Raw genomic sequence first — 18724 nt, 5'->3', positions numbered from 1 at the left:
TCGCATTTTTATCACCGCTATCCGATAAGATTGCTTTTTCCGTGATGCTATGAGATTATTCGATTCGCACGATTATTAACGGCCGGACCAATGCACCGCATTGTTTTCAAACGCTGCCAATTACGATCTATGGTTTTCGCGACGCGATTATTACGCGCACGCAAATTTTCAAATAACACGCCGATTCTATTGAAACTCGGTTGACCGTCGCTTTCGTAATTATTGGTATCCGTCGAACGATATCGTCGCTGTTAACGCGTGCTGCAATTCGAGAGTGTCCGCTCGTTTCTTTAAAATTACGATCGAATCAAATTGCGAGTAAGCAATTCCGGTCAAAAGTTTTCGGACTCGTTTTATTAAACCGACTAAAGAAACTCGACTAAGGGTACTTGTTCGACGAAACTCACGTACCATGAATCAGCCCAAGGGTCTGGATGCGTACTTTGGTCGATCGAAAGTAAAATCATTTAGCACACGTGTTACTTTCGATAAGGTTCGACGAAGGATATAAAGTACGACTTATTTGTAATGCCCCGTAGAAAAACATAGCGAGAGAGTGGAACAAACTCGTTGGCCGTTTGCTTTAGCCACTGAGATTCCGTGTACCATGCACAAACACCGCAAAAGTCGCAAACTTTCTGCCGCTGGTATAGAGCGCAGCCTCGTTTTATTCCGCGACCGAAAAGCTGCCGCAACCGCAAGGATACCTTTACTTTTGATTTTTCGTACAATCGTTTGACTATGTACATAGACGAGCGTGTGCTCGGGAGAATGGAGGAGGGGGGAGTGCTTTCAGGAGATTAATCACATCCGAGAAGGGTTTCCACATTTTACTGGTATATACTGGTATGCGTGTGTGTGCGTGTGTGTTTGTGTGTATATATATACATATTTTTTGTTCCGTATCTTTTTTATTTCTTCCTCGTTTTTCATTCACACGGCGGACGCACGAAAATCCCGAGTCAAGAACCGTTCGCAATGGACAACGATAACAACCGTGTTTCGCCTATTTTTTCCCCTATTATCCACGCACGATCTTTTAAAAAAATTGTCGCGCATAATTTCCGTGTAATTAAACCTTGCGTATTTCAGCGATTAAAAATATTGCTATGGAAATGTAACGCGTTTATTCTCGGAATAATTATGACACGGATATTCCGATGCGGCGATATACCAGGAATGATTGGTCGCACCATTTCCTATGAAACAGGAACGAGCAATGCACGAATAACGAAGAATCGCGCGAATAAATAAGACGGCTATCGACAAAGTAACGACGTCTGTGGTAAAAAAATAAAAGAAAAAAAAGAAAAGAAATATAGAGGAAAGAGACTGTGAACAAAGTTTGGTAGCAAATCTGGTTAGATCCGACGCATTTCGCGTGTTTGTTCAAGGATCGCGCATCCGAACGAAGCTTAAAGGTCGTGAAATTGGACGAGAACCGTATAGTCGAGCTGTCTATACGCTACTTGGGTGATGACGGTGGCGGTGGTGCAGGGTTAATCCACGTGAAACGCGAAATACGAAATATGGAAATTAGATACGCGGGACTTCCGGCTTGAAAATAATTAAAGTGATTCACCGGGAAGGGCACTTTGCGATATTGGGGCTTGGTGGATGACACAGAGAGGCGTATTCGGTCCGAAAGTAACGAATCTCGTACGAGCTTGAAAATTCCCACTCTGTGCGTCTCTTCTCCGCTTTTTCCTTTTATTTTATTCCGTTTCTTCTACTTTTTCAAAGTCGTGAATACGCGCCAATAACGAAGATCGAATATACGTGAAACGTTTAACAAATTGCCACGCTGGATCCGTGTGGAAATTTCGTGCGTCCTCCGATGCATCGACAGTGATTTTTTCGCTTCCGGTTTAACAAGGTTGCCCACGTTGGAGAAGACAATCGTCGATCGCTTCGATCGATTTACCATTCACGCTACGCTCCACATACTAGTCGTACACGTACACGAATGCATTTTTTTGGTATCTTCTTCGCCGATATTGTTTGAATATTTACACACTCAAGCGGCAGGCTCGCATGAACGCTCGATGGTCCGTGCTTCCGGGGCGCGATCGGAGCCTTTTCTCCTCTGCCCTTCGTCTTAAATAAAACTAGATGCGACTCGTCGTACGATCGAAATTCATCGTTTACTCGTATCGACGAATGTAATCGTTCAAGTTCGTTAAAACTTTCGCGGTAGTGACGTTGATCAAAGCACGCGCGTACGCAGAGGTTGCCGATTATTCGGTAAGCGCGTTCGAAGCACCCGATCGGTCGCTATGCTCGAGTTTGGGCTAACTGACGCGAGAAAATTCTCCGTTTGCCAGAAACATTTGCGCGACAATCGAGCCGCAACGAACGGCTTTTCGAGAATTTAACAAGCGGATTTGAAAGCAAGCTTGTCGCGGGATCGGTGACCGAAAGAGCAAGAACCAGGTTTCGAGGTATTTTCGAAATTTTTACATGCAAACGAACACGCTTGAAATGCGGCGGGAGGGTGGGCTAACTTCGTCAACGATTTTATTTCATCAGCGTGTCCTCGTGAATATTTAATTAACATCGGGAGGCCAGATAAAAATCCGTTGATTTAGAGTACGCGTTTGTCGCACGATGTTTCCGTTATAATGTTATCCGCGGCATAACGAACAGTGTACATGCTTTTCGAGCGTACGAATTTTTCTATTTTCCGTTGTAACGGATTTACAGATGACAAATGCAGAAAACGTACGAGACGAATGGCTATCGTTAAACGACGCGTAGTCTTAAATTACTTGGATGGTTTACCGGCTACTTTTAAACTGCGAACACGGGCTTAAATTAGGAGACAAGTCTGTAAAATTATGCTCGACGTTAAAAATCCTCGAAAAATTCGCTCCACCGGGACACGCGTTTAATGTAATAAATTCGTTCGGAGAGAGAAGCTCCATGGCGCGAATCGGTTCGCCGGACTCGAGCTGTATTGCTATACTTGTAAATCACAACCAATGGAGTATTAGTTTAATAACTAGATGTGTATATATATATATAATATATTTATGTATATGTTATACGTATCTAGCGTAGTGTTTCTCTCGATCGGGCGACCAGGCCCAATTTTACGTAATAATTTATATGTATATATATATATATATATAAGATCGTCATGGAATATCGCGGATCAATTTGCAGCTTGTTTTCGTGTGGCGAACGTATAAAAAACAGTCGCGGAAAAAAGCCGCGAATCGGACAGAATTTCTTAAAAATATCCGTATGCTGGTCGATTTTACAAAGCATACACGATCGGCAAAGAGGAAAGAGGTCAATGGTGAAAAGAGATATAGAAGAAAGAGAAATGGACGAAGGAATTTATCCTGCGCGTCGATCCGTGATACGTTTCTCGAAAATCAATCTGCTGATACCGATGTATAAGTAAATGCAATGCTTTAATGTAATATATCATGTAGTACGATAATATTTCTACGCACTGCCGAACTTCCCATCCAAGAACGATCGGCGAGACCTTACGACAAGCAAAATCTTACGACCTCGATCATTTTCCCGCTAGAAGACGATCGCCTCTCGTCTAAACGATACGGTTACACAATCGTGTAGATTCTAGAAAGTAATCGCAACGTATATATACGTACGTAAAAAGTTTCGAGATCGAAAGTATTATTCAGGGGACGGACTCTAATTCCTTCGACCGACGAAAGAAACACACCGTTTGCGTCGAATTAGTCGACAGGACTGGGACGAAAACGTTGAAATGAAATTGATTTCGTTTGGCGATCATCGTTTCGCGATGGAATAATTCTGGTGAAACGTTCAGGAAAAAAAGACGGGCGAAGAAAAACAAATGGGAAGAGGAATTACGGGATCGAGTAATTTGAAATTCTATGGGCGCAGTTCGGTTGTTCGACAAGACAGTGAAGAGAGTGTACCATTCGTCGCACCTGTCGCGGACTATCAGCGAAACAAGCGTAAAAGGGCACGCAAACTGCAAGGACACGAAGAAACAAATGGAAACGGACGAGAACGAATCGATTGGTACGGGTAGATATTGTTCGAAACAATTTTCTAATTGCCCAACAACGCGTAATTACGCTAATTCTAGCCACGTTTGCTCGTGGCACGCGTGTATTTCGTGCAACGAACGTTTCGTGCAATCGAAAAAAAAAAAAAAAAAAAAGAGAGAAGAAAAAAGAAAAAATAACCGGTGAAAACGCGTCCTTCCGTGAAAAATAAAACACGTCCCGTACGCATCAGTCAGTCAGGAAATACGATTTTCCGGACGCTGTATAAAATGTACTTTTTTTTTTCAATTCTCATGTTTTTTATTTGTTTTTTTTTTGCTCGCGTCTCTCGTTTGGCATATTTCTTTCGTTCTTCTTCGATGGAACAACGAACGATAGAAAGATCGACCAGCGAACAAATTTCCCATGGCTCCTTTTTACGATGCGGGTATCGCGCATTGATCGCCGGCCGTTTTTAAATGCGAACGCGTTGTAACACGTGTTGCTCTACCGTCGAATATTCCGTTGGAAAAAAAGAATCATAAGCGAGATAATATCGCTAGTATTAAAAAGATAATGCGAAAGCTTGCATAAATGAGGTAGCTAACAAGAGAAGAGAGGAGGCGATCTCGTCGAAATAACGTAGCAGCGAGCAATTGTCTCGGAATAGCTGATTAGAGAAAGCAAAGGAACGACGGTCTCATCGGTGACCAGTGGCTCGCGAAATTCGCTCTTCGTCTGGTCAACGATTCGAGTGTATGCGATCGACGTGAAAGTGGTAATGGAGAAAATTTGCGATAACCGAGTCTGACTCGTCGTTTCCGAGTTTAACAGGGATGGAAGGGGAGCGATATAGCTTGCATTTTACGAGCACTTCGAGAGAATGTGAAGTCCAGCTTTGCTGGAAATCGAGTCAGCTTCTCGTAATATTCACTGTCGCGTTACCAGAACCTATTATCGTAAAAAAAGCAAACGCGTATAAAATAAAATAAAGAAAAAAAAAAAAAGAAAGGAAGAAAAGAAAGCGCGAGACAGAGAAAACGAGAGAGTCGGAAGAGGAGAAGGAAAACATTTGTGATTTTTGAAAGCGAGGAAGAGAACGAAGGGAGGACTGTAACCTTGACGACGATCGGATGACACGGAGAGGACAAAGCGAAGAGAACGAAGCAAGAAACGGGAACGTAGGGAAATCCACGCAAAGGATTAAAGAAACGCAGATCTGGGATCGGATTCAACGTCCAATTAAAACTGTTGAAAAGTCGCGCTTAATTCACTCTTGGATAGGAATTCGTGCCGCGTTTGGACAGTGCCACGAATAAAGTAATATTCATTTGTCTATCCTAATAATTAAAAATCTTGTAGCGTCCGTAGCACGGCTACGAACGTGTTCTCACAACCTTATCACAACCTTATTATAGAGCGCCCTGGTGACGAGGTCGAGTTTTTTGAATTAACCAGCCTTTCGCGCGATCTCCTTTCACACCAGTAACCTACCATACGTCCCCCGCTAATGCTTTTCTTTTTTGCCATGTGTTTTTCTCTCTTCTTTCTTTTTTTTTTTTTTTTTTAATCTTTTTCCCTTCATTCTATACCTTTTTAACTTTCGTGTTACTTTATTCGATTTGGCGCGACACTCGAGGGGACGGCAAACGTGTCACCTGTTCCCTCGTTGATCGGTAACGACTCGTTTTAATTTAACTCCTCGCGCTTCAATCATTCGCCGATACGACGGTACGTTATGCCGTGTTTCATCAGCGACGCGCGTTGTTCCCCGTGTCCTATTAACGAACTGATTCGCGCGCACCATTATATTATTATACCACGAATCGCTGTGCTCGGTAAACGATCGCGTATCGTTATTTCATACTGTCCGAGCCATCGATATGTATCGAGTATACGAGGCTTTCTTTTTCACGCTCGACGAGCGCCAGAGCTTTTACTTAATTAAAGGACCGGCGAACATTGAGGCACGAAGAGGCAACTTTTTCGATTTCCTTCGCGTACGAGCTCTTCCGTTTCGTGTGCTCGATATCGCTGCTCGTGCAAAGAAGACTGGAGGCGACATACATATAATTTTTATACACAGACGCATGCAGACCGCCGCAACATTCTCCTACTCGCGTCGCATAATTTCTTCCTTCGGCGCGTCTATACGTGTTACGAACGTAATTTCGCGTCGAATCGACGACGTCTTCGTCGATAGCGAATCGACGCTTTTTTCACCTTCTTCTCTTTCAACGGTAACCTTTTTCTTCTCGCACTTGGATTCTTTCTTTCGTTATCGATATTCACAACCATAACACTTGCGATTAATAACGAACGGAGTGAGTAACGTCTACCGCACATTTAAGAATACGCGACATCTCTCGCTCGTTATCGTTGCCAAGAAAATACCAAAGTCTTTACTCTTCGTTTTTTTCTCCTCCCGGGAGGATCGATGCTCCAGTGAAAGTTTTTCCTCGAAACCTCGACCACGCTCCAAGAAAAATCGACAACAATCAACCACGTTGATCTCGTTACAACGACTCGGCTAACGAGCTCCACTCGTCCATCACATACTCCCTTCTCGATTCTACGGATATATGTGCGAGATTTTTCTATCGGTACAAAAATTAACCTGTTCGATCATATCGAACGCTTCCTTTCAAAATTAATAGCAAACTATCACCGATACAAAGAATTACCTCAACTTGATAACTTAAAATTGCTTATCTAATTAAAGACGTAGTTAAAAAAAAAAAAAAAAAGTCCAACCTCGATTCGGTTGCAACTGTCGAGTCTCGAGATATTTTCAATTGGCTGTCCGACCATGAATTTAGAAGTCTCGGCGACACTTTGTCCAGAAGATTCTTTGAAGAATACAAGGTTGAACGTGGACGAAGCGAAGCAGCTGACTTTAAACAAAACGTTCTTTTTACGAGGACTATTTAAGAGAACGATCATCGGCCAAGAGGAAGGTAACCGTGTCTATTGTTCCGCGAATTAATCCCCGCTCGTTTTCTGCTATTAAAAGAGCGCTAGAGAATCTCGAACGGGTTGTATCCGCCTTGCGCACGATCTCATTCGGTAAGTGAGTTACATTAGGAGCGCGTATACCACCCTAGAATACGTATATTCTATCTTCTAAACGTCTTAACTGGAGTCTTGGTCGATTTCGTAGAAAATTTCTATTCGTAAACGTGAATCTCTTTGAGATTGGCAAACGAGAAGAACGCACTGGCCGTGTTTCGGTTCTCATCGACGCGTCATCGCCCGATCCATCGTTTCACCGTCTCTCGTATTGTTCTAAAACTCGATCGAATCGGAGAAAAAAGGAGAGAAGAAAACGTATACGAAACGAATATCAACTCTTTGTCCGCGAGTATCGCGAGGAAAAAGCTGGAAAGTTGCGCGAAGAGGAAATTCGAAAGGTTCGTATTCCCATCGATTCATCGGTCATCTTGAAATTCTTCTGTTCCCAGGGGAGCGATATTTTACGAGGCTCGATAGAAAATGGAACGATCGACTCGACGCCGCGGTCGAATCTCTGCGCGACTCGTACTACTTGAAAACGTTGCCTATTCAATGCATCGGATTGAATCGACTACCTGTTTTGGACGAGCCTGACCGACCGATCGAACGAACGTTCAACGGATCGAATTCGTCGATCTGTACCTCTCCTGCTGTGATTGTTCGCGAAACGAAGGTCCACTGCGAGTTTATTCTACGACTTAAAGCACCCAAGTAACGACGCCCAACGAAAAGAACGAACGATCGCGGGACGATCCAGCTTGGAGATTTCATTTCCTTAAGATTCCTTATCCGCGCGCCTTGTTCCCTCGCTCGCTTTGCAGAATTAATGGAACAACTTTAATGAAACGACCTTTTGCGAGAATATCGTCGGTAAATTAGACTATCGCGTTCGCCGTTTGGTCGCTTAATCTATGCCGCGCGATTCGAATTCGCAGTTTGCTTCGCTCTCGTTATCTCGTCCCGATAAAATCGACGTTCGTGCCACTGAAAATTCATCCAACGTCTGTAAATTGTGCACGGCCGTCGCGATACATCGTCGTTCCGCGCTATGTACCGATAGATTTTCACCCAGTAAAACGCGAAACACGTTTTCGTTCGAATTTTTCCATGACCTGGAACCGCGAAACCATATGCCGTTTCGTGGCGCGAAACGAAACGCGAAACGACGATCGTGGTAGCGTGGCTGATCGACCAGCTCGTCCGCTTTCGTCGTCCTCGATCTCGGTCCCGAAAAACTCCAGTCGAACCGCGATGTTCGCGTGGTTGTTGTCGTCTTGCTCGACGAACAATCTCAAGCGGGTCGAAGTTTCGCCGTCGTTCGCGGTGTACTCGGCGAGCGTAACGGCAACGAGAACGAACAGCAATGTCTCTCATAGTCTCGGAATAGAACTAAGCAGCCGGTTCGTGGTTCAACGAATGCGTAGCAGCCTTCTGAACGCTCTTCTATAGTCAAGATTGAAGATCGTGTAGATGAGCGGATTCAGCGCGCTGTTCACGTAACCGAGCCACGTGATGAAGTAGACCATCCGGTCCGATGGACAACAAGCCGGACAGAACGGTACGATCACGTACATGAGGAAGAACGGTAGCCAGCAGACGACGAAAACGCCCATGATCACGCCCAGCGTTCTCGCGGCTCGTCTCTCCTTCGACAACGAGATTCTTTGTCGTTCCTCGATGAATTGATACACGGTGGTGGTTGTCGCCGGTGCTCGGCCACCGGTTGTCCTCCTGGAGGAGGACGTGGTCACTGTGCCGCCACCTCCTATCGTTACCTCGGTCGGTTCGTCGTCGATCAACGATGGTTTGGCGTGCGATCGAGGCGTCGATCTTTCGTTATGGTTAGTTTCCGAACTGACAGACTCTTCCGCGTCGTCTACCTCGCGATGTCTGGTCGATTGCACGGCGTTTATTCTACTTTGCCTGGCCCGTTCTCTCAGTCTTCTTCTCGTTGCTAGGAAGATCTCGAGATACACCAGGCTCATCAATAACAGAGGAATAAAGAACGAGCCTAACGACGAGTAAATCACGTAGCCCTGTCTTCTGGTCAACTGACACGGTGTCCCTGGCTCCAATTCTTCGGGCCAGTCGTTCCAACCAGCCAAAGGCGGCGAACTGATCGCACCGGACAATATCCACACGCCCGCTATCGTCGCTAGAACTCTCTTCAGCGTTCGTTTCTGCGCGTAATTGATAGGATCGGTGATCGCCCAGTAACGATCGAGCGCGATCGCGCACAGATTCAGTATACTTGCGGTGCAACAGAGCACGTCGCAGGTTAACCACAATTTACAAAGGTGTATACCGAAGATCCACTTGCCCAGAAGAAGATAGGCGACGTTGAAAGGCATCACTAAGATGGCGACCGCGAGATCGGCGACCGCCAGCGAAACGATGAAGAAGTTCTGAACGATTCGCAGAGGTCTGTAGGTGAACACGCTGAGGATCACCAACGCGTTGCCGAGTACCGTGGTTAGAACGAGGAAGCCCAGTGTCAAAGAGGCAGCTGCGGCTTCCCAAACTGGCAAGTTTGATCCTGTTTCCTCTTCCGGCGGGCCGCAGCCTGTTACCTCGTAGTCTTCGGTCATCGTGCCGCCTGACTCCCCGCTCGAATTCATGTTGTCGAGCCTGCTCCCTGGAACAATAGGTTCTCGTTAGCGTAAGAAGAACGGATATCGTATCCGTCTGACGATTAACCAAGGATGTGCAAGCTCGTTCTCGCGTGAACAACGTTAAATTCCTGTCACTATCGCGTTATCGGTTCACGATCGTTTATCAAAGAAACAAGTAAAACCGGTGTGTTTCGCACGATGTCTTTTCGAATTACCAGGCGAGCTCGATTAACACGTTCGTCGCCCAGCGCGATTCGGCTAAGTTTCCTGAAGGGGCCCAAATCCGACCGCCGGTACGCAGAATGTAAATAGAGCGACAAGCAGGAATTCATCGTTTATCGCCTTCGATTCATTGTAAAGAAAAGATTATTTATTTCTGAAATGAAGAAAGCGATGAGCTTTCCAGTTATCTCAGATCTTTCGTTTAGTCGAGAAGCATACTTGTGAGACGTACATCGATGATTTTTCATCCTCAAAATGTTCAGTAAACAGCGTGAAAACATATTTGAAAGCGAGGAGAATAGCGATGACGGAGTCTATAACTATCGTTCAAAGTGCCCAAAATCGCCCCAAATGTGTTTGGAATGTTTTAACGAATACCGTGCGATATAGAATAATGCAATACATTATCCAGAATATAAATTAATAAAAAGTATATATAATATCGTATATTTAATTAACTCGAACAAGAAGAGCGTCACCGTAGTTTGGTGACGAACGTGTTAATCGTCGTATCGATTAATGTTCAGCATCGCTCGTTCGTGTGCATTTTGGAGCGTTTGCGAGAGTAGAAATATAAAATTAACGATTCTGCGAAATGAACCGTAAAAGTAAAGTTTCTGGTGCGAGATACGTGTATTTTTATAGACATTCGTTAACGTCGACGATTATACAAGGAACGTCCATTGTTGGCGTTCGTTGCGAAGCAGCGGATCTCTTTAACCCGTGAAACTCGTAATAGCGAAAAGGATCTAATTTATGATATCCTCGGGTATATGTTTCTTTCTCTCTCTTATGCTAACAGGATTAAAAACTGAACTACTTTTCCAAAAGCTTTCCTCCACCGTTCCGTTGAAGAATTTTTTTTTTAACGCTTTATCGTTAAAAATATAGCGCTACGAAAGGACAAGCGAGTTGCATGGAAACGTTAACGATGAAAATCAAATTGCTCGTTGGCGCGAAATTTCACACAACACCGAGAAATAGCCCGATGTAAGCGTATCGTAAGGTTTAAGATCGATCTCGTGATGCATCGTTGAAGCATTCGCTGAGAATTAGTTTGAGAAACCGTAATGCATCGTTTGCTCGCTAGAATCGTTGCAACTGCTTGCGTTCCTGTCGTCGATCAAAGAGCTCGGCTACACGCTTTGGCTACCTTTGAAAAGAGCGATACAACGGCACTCAATGTTGCGTTTCAAAGTAATCGTTTCGTTTGAAGGGCCATATAGAAAATAACGGGAAAGAGCTACACGGCAGCGGTTTTAAGTGCCTCCGTAAATCCTGGCAACGCCGACACAGGCAGCAGTGTATTTTCCCTTTTATGGAGTCTCGTCGTTTGCATTCGCTTGTTTTTTCTTCCCGTACTGCGGCGTAGGATTTTACACGCGATGGTTCAAAGCGATCTAAGCCCGCACGAAGATAATCCTTGATCGATGACGCTAGAATTTCGCCGATGGTTCGCGTAAGCTTGCCGCGCGTCTCAACCTTCGTCGCGTAGATATCTTAGTTTCACGCTGGCATCGCTTCACCGGCGGCAACTTTCAAACGCGTTCCTTCGCCTATTTGCCGGCTGACTCTAGTTGGAGAGTTCGTTTCTCAGGCAACTTATAACCACTTTCTTTCTATCAACGAGCAAAGTTTCAGCAGGGGACGCGAACGAGATTTAACGCGTGATAACTCGCGTTCAACGAGGAAGCGTTCGTTAACGAAAAAGAATAATCCGGTGGGAAACAATTAACTAGAGAGAAGCGAGTAACAGGATGGCGAAATAGCAGCTTCGGCGAACAAAGAGATAAGAAGACGGCGAGAGAAAGAAGGGATAGACACCGTACTTTGAATGGTATTTTCTCTGGAAATTGTTCCAGAGATACACACGCACGGGATGATCAGCTTGGAAAACAAAAGGTCTGAAAACGCGAGAACGCAGCTATTTAAGGGGAGGATTAAACGATTGTCGCGGCTCGTTTTAACGCACCGCTATTTCCCGTGGCTTGTGTAGCTACACCAGCACCAAGGTTACAAGGACGGTTGCACCGTGAAATTCACAAGTACCTTGTCGAGTGATTCGTTTCGGTTTAGAACGCAGCAAATTCCGCGACTATTCGCCATAAGCGGTTGTACGCTGGCTAACCATTAAATTATCGCCAACGCACACCCTCCGTTCGATTTATCTGTTAGTATAGAACCACGCGCGGAACGTGCGATATTTCGTCCACCGGTCATTAGAAATTTAAATTAACCGCATGGAACGATAAGAATTTTCAAACAGAACGCGTTACCACCGCTTCGTTCGTTGCCCGTTACGCCGCAGAAGGAAATACCGAGTATCTCTCGGCGGGAAAAAAACGAAGCATCTCGGAGCTATAAGTAATCTGCTTGTTCAAGGAGATACAGTTTCTTGGAAAAAATGCTAAGAGGTATTAAAATCCGAGAGAAAGAGAGAGAGAGGGAAAGTATTGTATATTTAGACGATGCTACACCTTTATGAAGGTATATAATTAGCGTACTTCGTGTCTTCTATTTTCATAGAATCTTGTAGCCAATTTTTTCCTTCGAGCCACCTGCTCCTTAAATTCGAACGAACACGTTCGTTCGTTATCAATGTGGATCGGTTTGCCAGTAATTTTTCTATATCGCAAAATTTATCGAATTTCATGTTCGAGTCAGCGTTGTCGAAAGAGGTGCTACGTGTAAAACCAGACGGTCGTGACATCGAAAAAGAAAGTACGATTAATTTCTGTCGATTTCATGTTCCGATTCTTCGTTGTTTCGTTGCTCGGGAACCGTATTATCGTAAGCAATGATCCATGGCGAAATGAAAGCACGCTTCGTCTGCTGGAATCGCGCGGAATTCAATCTGTTCTTTAAGATGGAGAATGCGATATTGCCAGGGAAACGTTAATAGATTCCGTGGCGTGTTACATTTCGATCGATATTTGAAACGGGCCGGAGATTCATTCTCTCGCCAATCTTGTTCCCTTCGCTCAAATACACCTGCTGACAGACCGAGAATAATGAATAAAAATAGCTGCAAGCTGGAACACGCGCGTCCCGTTCGTCGCTCGTCCGATATCTCGCGGCGCCAAACACGGCATATCTAGAATTTTCCTCCATATTTATGTGTCCTCGGTAAATTTTCTTCCCGTGTTCGTTACGCGTCCATCATATGCGCATGCCGTGGTACAAAGGAACGTGAAAGTGAAACGCGTAATTTGTTCGCTGATCACGTTCCTCGCCACCTGTCGCGCGTAAACAAAGTTTCTCGAGAGTTTAGAAGCACTCGCAAAAATGTACATATTAGGCTGGAGCATATGAGATGTTGGTTTTAATAAAATAAAGCTTCAGCCGTATATATATGGTTTCTTTCAAGCGTGGAAAATTTAATTAAAACAGCTGTATTATCCCAGAATTGTACAAAGTTGTTGGATATTCTTCATCTACCGAGATAATTTGCCGTACTCGGAGATACCGTCTAGATGGAATAGACGATGCCTTTGATCTTCTGCAAATCAGAAATTTATGTTTCCAGCTACTTTCGCGTTATTGTTCTCAAGTTGAAACTCGTGCAAGAACAAGAGAGAAACATTTTAACCATTCGCCATCACCGATAATGATAATTTGACTGTTTCGTCGTAATAAATCTTTTTAGTATCGAATATATATGTCGCAGATGAAAGGACATCGGGGCCTTTCTTTTGGAATTTTTGGGAAGACCCCCGATATTTTGTTCAGACTTTTTATTATATCTGTATTTAAATGATAAAACTGAGAAATTGTTGTTTATGATTTAATCTGAGTATGGGTACCTAACAGAAGTATGAAGTAATTAAATAGCTCTTAAAAATAAAGATTGACTCGAAGGTTACAGAGAGGTACGGAGAGGAGTATATAAGGGCAGTTTCACTTGGACTGAGATTCAGTCGGATAAGTTCTACTTGTACCGTGGACAAGTACGTTGAGTCACACCCGAATCGTGCATCAGTAAGTTGAGTTCGACTTAGACCGTGGAAGAAATCGCATTCGTCATCCCGTTGACCGTGGATCCGTTAGCGAGTCTAAGATCATTGTCATTCACATTCCGAGTATCTAATTACCACGGTTACTTGTCAAATTCTGTCATGATCATAATTGTACCAGTAAATATCTTCGCTTTTGTATAACAACAATGTCTGATCCAAAGAAAGATTCGTTACACGCCCCTAAACCTAATGATAATCCGACAAATAAATATCGGAGATGAAAGGACATCGGGGCCTTTCTTCTGGAATTTTTGGGAAGACCCTCAATACTTTAGTCTAGACCTTTCATTACAGTGGTACTTGAATAATAAAACTTTGAAGAAGTTGTTTATGCTTTAATCCGATTATGCGTGCTTGAGAATTATGACAATAGGTTTGTGCTCGAAGTGACACAACGGGTCGCTGGACGTAGCCACGGTCACGGGATGGACGTTTTTACCAAACAGAGATATGGAGTAATTGTATATAGCTCTCCTTAAAAATATAGTTGACCCGAGGAGTACAGAGAGGTGCGGAGAAGAGTATATAAGTGCAGTTTGACTTGGACAAAAGAAGTTAATTGAGTTCCACTTGTGGACGAGTAAGTTGAGTTGCACTTGAATCGTGGATCAGTGAGTTCAGTTCGACTTGGACTTTGGAAGAAAGCACATTTGCTACCCAGTTGCCCGTGGATTCGTTATCGAGCCTAAGATCATTGTCATTCACATTCCGAGTATCTAATTACCACGGTTACTTGTCAAATTCTGTCATGATCATAATTGTACCAGTAAATATCTTCGCTCTTGTATAACAACGATGTCTAATCCAAAGAAAGATTCGTTACACGCCCCTAATCCTAATGATAATCCGACATGTACGTATAATTTTCTTTTTCTTTAATGTGGTCGATAATCTGCGAGATGATATTCGCTAGACAAATCCGAGCTTCGAAAGGTACGACGCTTCAAATGTGTGACAGGAAATCCTTCGTGCACCCTAAAGGTCGTTAGCAGAGTCTTTATCCTTTTATCTTTAAAAGGATAAAGACCAGTTTACTCGATGAACGTTTTAGCCTCGATAAAGACACGATGTTCCAAGAGAGAAGCAATCGAGATTGAAGGTGAAATCGAGCATTCGTGTCTTACCGGGATGGAAGCGTGAACCCGAAAGGATAAAGAAATTCGTTCTACTAGCTTTTGAGGATCGTCGGAATCCTCGTAGCGAGCCGGGCGGATAATACAAAACGGATCGAGCGAAACAGCCGTTTCTACTTTCTCGGAATCAACGATCCGACCAAGCGCCTTTTTCTCGCTATATACATAGAGATAGAGAAACGTACGTAAGAGACATTTCGATTCGACGAGCTTTTTATCCGAAACACCGTTTGGTTGCGAGTTCGAAGGGTGAAACGATGCCATTATCGAGCGCGAGTTAGTCGCTCGAGCGATAAACTTCGAGTTCTTGTTTGAAGATCTTCGAGGCATGGTGCACAGTTAGCGTGGAGCTTTTTGTTCGTCCTCGCACGGAAATGTCAATCGATTCGAGTTTGCGCGCCCTTTCGCTTTCATCAACGAGGAAATGGAAAATGTGCATTATACAGGATGTTCGGTAATTGGTAGGAAATCGGGCGATAAAAGAGCGATGCTTTCGTGAAATCGTTTCTCTCTTTTACGTTTTCGACTTATCTTCTCACGGGGAATCGCACTTTGCTCGGTCCTACCACCAATTACCAGCCACTCTGTATATTAGTACGTCACTGTGGTCGGGATTAATCGAAATTGCACTCGTGAATGGCGCGCAGACTTTTTGTCGTTAACATTCCCGTTTTCCTTTGGTAAGAAGAGAAGAAACGGTCGACCGGTGGCGTTTTCCTCGGCGAGAAATGAACTTCGAGCAAGTCCAAGTGCTGTGCAAACAGGACGACGCGTCGCTTCCTTGTCTTCGTAATTTTTAATACTCTCTGCCGACTCTTGTATTCTCTCTCTCTCTCTTTCTCTCTCTCTCTTCCTCTCTCTAGCCTCGTTACCAAAGAGGGAAGAGAATCGATCTCTCCGCTCGCCGGCCATGGAACTCGATTGCAGGTGAAGTCGAAGCCGCGAGTCGTCTTACCATTTAATTAAAGTCAGACTGACGTCCGATGAAGATTAATTCGATTATATTCTCGCGAGATCGAATTGATTTTATCGAAGGAGGAATAACTAAAGACGAATCTCTATATCGAATGGATCGCCTTTCGCGATTTTCCTTTTCCCCTTTTTCTCCAGGCCTCGTTTACTTCCGGCAACAAAGCAAATCAAAGTTTGCCGAAGAAATCGGAAGATAAAAGTTGAGACTCTGTAACGCGTTCTATCCAACGACACCTTCGGGGAACGACGCACGATCGACGTCGGTGGAGTCGGCTGAAGGGACGCTCGAGGAAGTAATTAAATCCGTAATGAGCGGAGGATGGAACGCGTGATATCGAGCGAACAGAAATGTGTGCCGATACGAAATGAGTGACGATACGACAGGTGTGATAAATGGTGGAACGATTGAACTGTGAAGCACGAGCAAACGACCGTTACAAGTAGCGAGGACCCATGTTCGATAGACAGATACGAATCTGAAAGATAAATGGAGAGGATAAAATTGTATAGGAGATAAAATAAACGAGTGGAAGAAATACGAAAGAAAAAAGAAACGAGGAAATTTGTGGTTACGCGAGAAGAGAAGATGAGAGGCTGAAGAGGCAGAGACTGCGCATCGTGCGCTACGTGCAAGTATCTTGCAAAAAGACGAACTGAACGCGAGAGATCGCGAAACGTAGGGAATACTAAGCGGCTATAAGCGCGTCTCGTACGTGTTACAATTCGTCGTTGATAAATCGTGCGAAACTTGGCAAAACTGTTTGGTTTACCACCATGACGCTTAGTACGTTTTACCATAAACGATAATGCTGTTATTTTAGCAACGCTGAAACTTGCTAACCAGTTCGGTTCGTATAGTTAGGAGACACGTTTCTCTGAAATCGGTGCTTAAACCTATCCCTCCTTTTACACAGCGTTAAAGATATTACTTGACTCGGTTCGAGCGTCTACCGCTTCTACGTCCAAACTTCTACTTTCTCCTTGTTTCGTGTTATTATCCCGAACAATTTTCTCACTTGTATACTTCTAAATCATCCTCGTGACAAAAAGTTAAAATTCGAGCAACAGCTGGATCAATTTGATTCGAACGTAGTCTGCCGCTTACGACTCTTTCCCCTCGCTTTCTACTTTACTCCAAACGATTCTCTGACGTATATTCCTAAATAATTCTGCCAGCAGAATTGGAATTCGAGCGAGAGTTGCCGCGCTCCGCGTTACCTTCGCTATCTCAAATACTTTGACTACTATAACTCCCAAGGTTTATTAATATTTTATCACGGTACATAACCCAGTTACTAGCATCTTTGCGTGGAGTCTCGGTGAAAGCGTTACACCTTCCCTATCTCCCGAAGCTCTATCAAAACTCCCTGTATAACGTTCTCCTACGGTGCACTCGTAATAGCTCGACGATAAAATCGGATGTGGATTGGCGAATCTATAAGAACGATCTATGCAGCCGTGAACGCAGTGCGGTGCTACCTGAACACGCGGTACACGCAAACCACGCGAGTGTTTGAACGAAACGGCTTTCTGTGGAACCCGATCGTAATTTACTTTGGCCAGGGAGCCGACAAAGTTTCGACGAGGGTGGTTCCATTAGCAGTGCCCTCACGTTCCACGTGTAATCCGCCAATACCGCGCGCGCGACTTTAGATTTGCCGCTAATTTACCGTCTCGTTGTACTTCCGATGTAAATGGTTCGGACGGCTAGTAACTACCTAGACCACAACGGTAACATGGACGCGGAACGTCCACGAGTAACCTCGTTCGAATCGTTACGTTGCGTCACGAGCATCATAATCTGCATGCAAACTCATTATTTCCGGCGAAAGCTGTTACACCGCTGGTAAAAGCTGGTCGATCCTTGTAGATTGAGTTGTAATCGAAAAATTGGATGTCCCTCGGTTTAACAGCACGCAAGAGAAAGAAAATAAGCGTTTGAGCAAGCGCGAGTAATTGGCTTGGTCGAGTTGAAATATAAATTTCGTTACGATTTAATTCGCCAGCGATTAAGGTTTAATCGATGATACCGATAATATTGATATTGCAGAGATTTTTACTCGATTTCATTCTTATTCGACTGTTTAATCATTGCTCGAAACAAGAGAGAGAGAGAGAGAGAGAGAGATTTCTATTCATAACTTAATGCAAATTTTCATTCCAGTTATGCTTATAAATCAAAATTAATCATATAGAGAATATTCGAGCATATTTCGTCCTCGCTCTCGTTACACCGATGAATATAAAACACTGCTTTTGCCACGAATTAAAACAGTTGATAAAGTTCGTTGGCTCGAGTATAATGCTACACGTGCATACCATGCATATGTAATCGTTTGTTCGGCTAAAATTGTTACTCCTTTATGACGATAATAATGTCAAATTATTTTGAAACGCGAGGACATCCGATAGAGATACAACGGTAGATAGTACTTTTCCTTTTTTACGTTCATCTCTCGTCTGCTTTTGTCAAAAGAGAATAACGCGCGAGAGCATTTTCACCAAGACAGTCGCTTGTTTGTTCCATTACGCGAGATCAGCCAAGTTTCCTAGAAACAGGAGGCGTGCAAGAAAAGGGAACAAGGATCCGTGGCTTTTAATAATTTTCTTCTAAAAGCTGCCATTGAGACTCTTTCTCAAAAGTAGGCAAAAAAAGAGTAACCTTTCCGAAACGATAGCCCCGTTTCATCGTTGATATTACCACCAGGATAAAACCACAGACCAGACAAAACGTAAACTCGAGGCTTCATGGGGTTTTAAGAATCGTA

General features: G+C 43.9%; 1 protein-coding gene across 2 annotated transcripts in view; it reads right to left on the bottom strand.

Annotated features, from left to right (window-relative positions):
• Positions 1 to 4476: 4476 nt before the first annotated feature.
• Oct-tyrr (Octopamine-Tyramine receptor) overlaps positions 4477 to 18724 on the bottom strand; it is a 59124-nt gene continuing 44876 nt past the window's right edge. For both annotated transcript variants that reach the window (XM_072006036.1, XM_072006035.1), the window contains one exon: positions 4477 to 9636. In XM_072006036.1, coding sequence (XP_071862137.1) covers positions 8411 to 9619 — 1209 coding nt within the window. In that variant the 5' untranslated portion in view covers positions 9620 to 9636 and the 3' untranslated portion in view covers positions 4477 to 8410. The remainder of the gene's footprint in view (positions 9637 to 18724) is intronic.

The sequence above is a fragment of the Bombus fervidus genome, chromosome 6 (assembly GCF_041682495.2).
Source record: "Bombus fervidus isolate BK054 chromosome 6, iyBomFerv1, whole genome shotgun sequence".
In the NCBI taxonomy this organism is placed as follows: Eukaryota; Metazoa; Arthropoda; class Insecta; order Hymenoptera; family Apidae; genus Bombus; species Bombus fervidus.
This window is presented reverse-complemented; position numbering and strand designations above follow the sequence as displayed.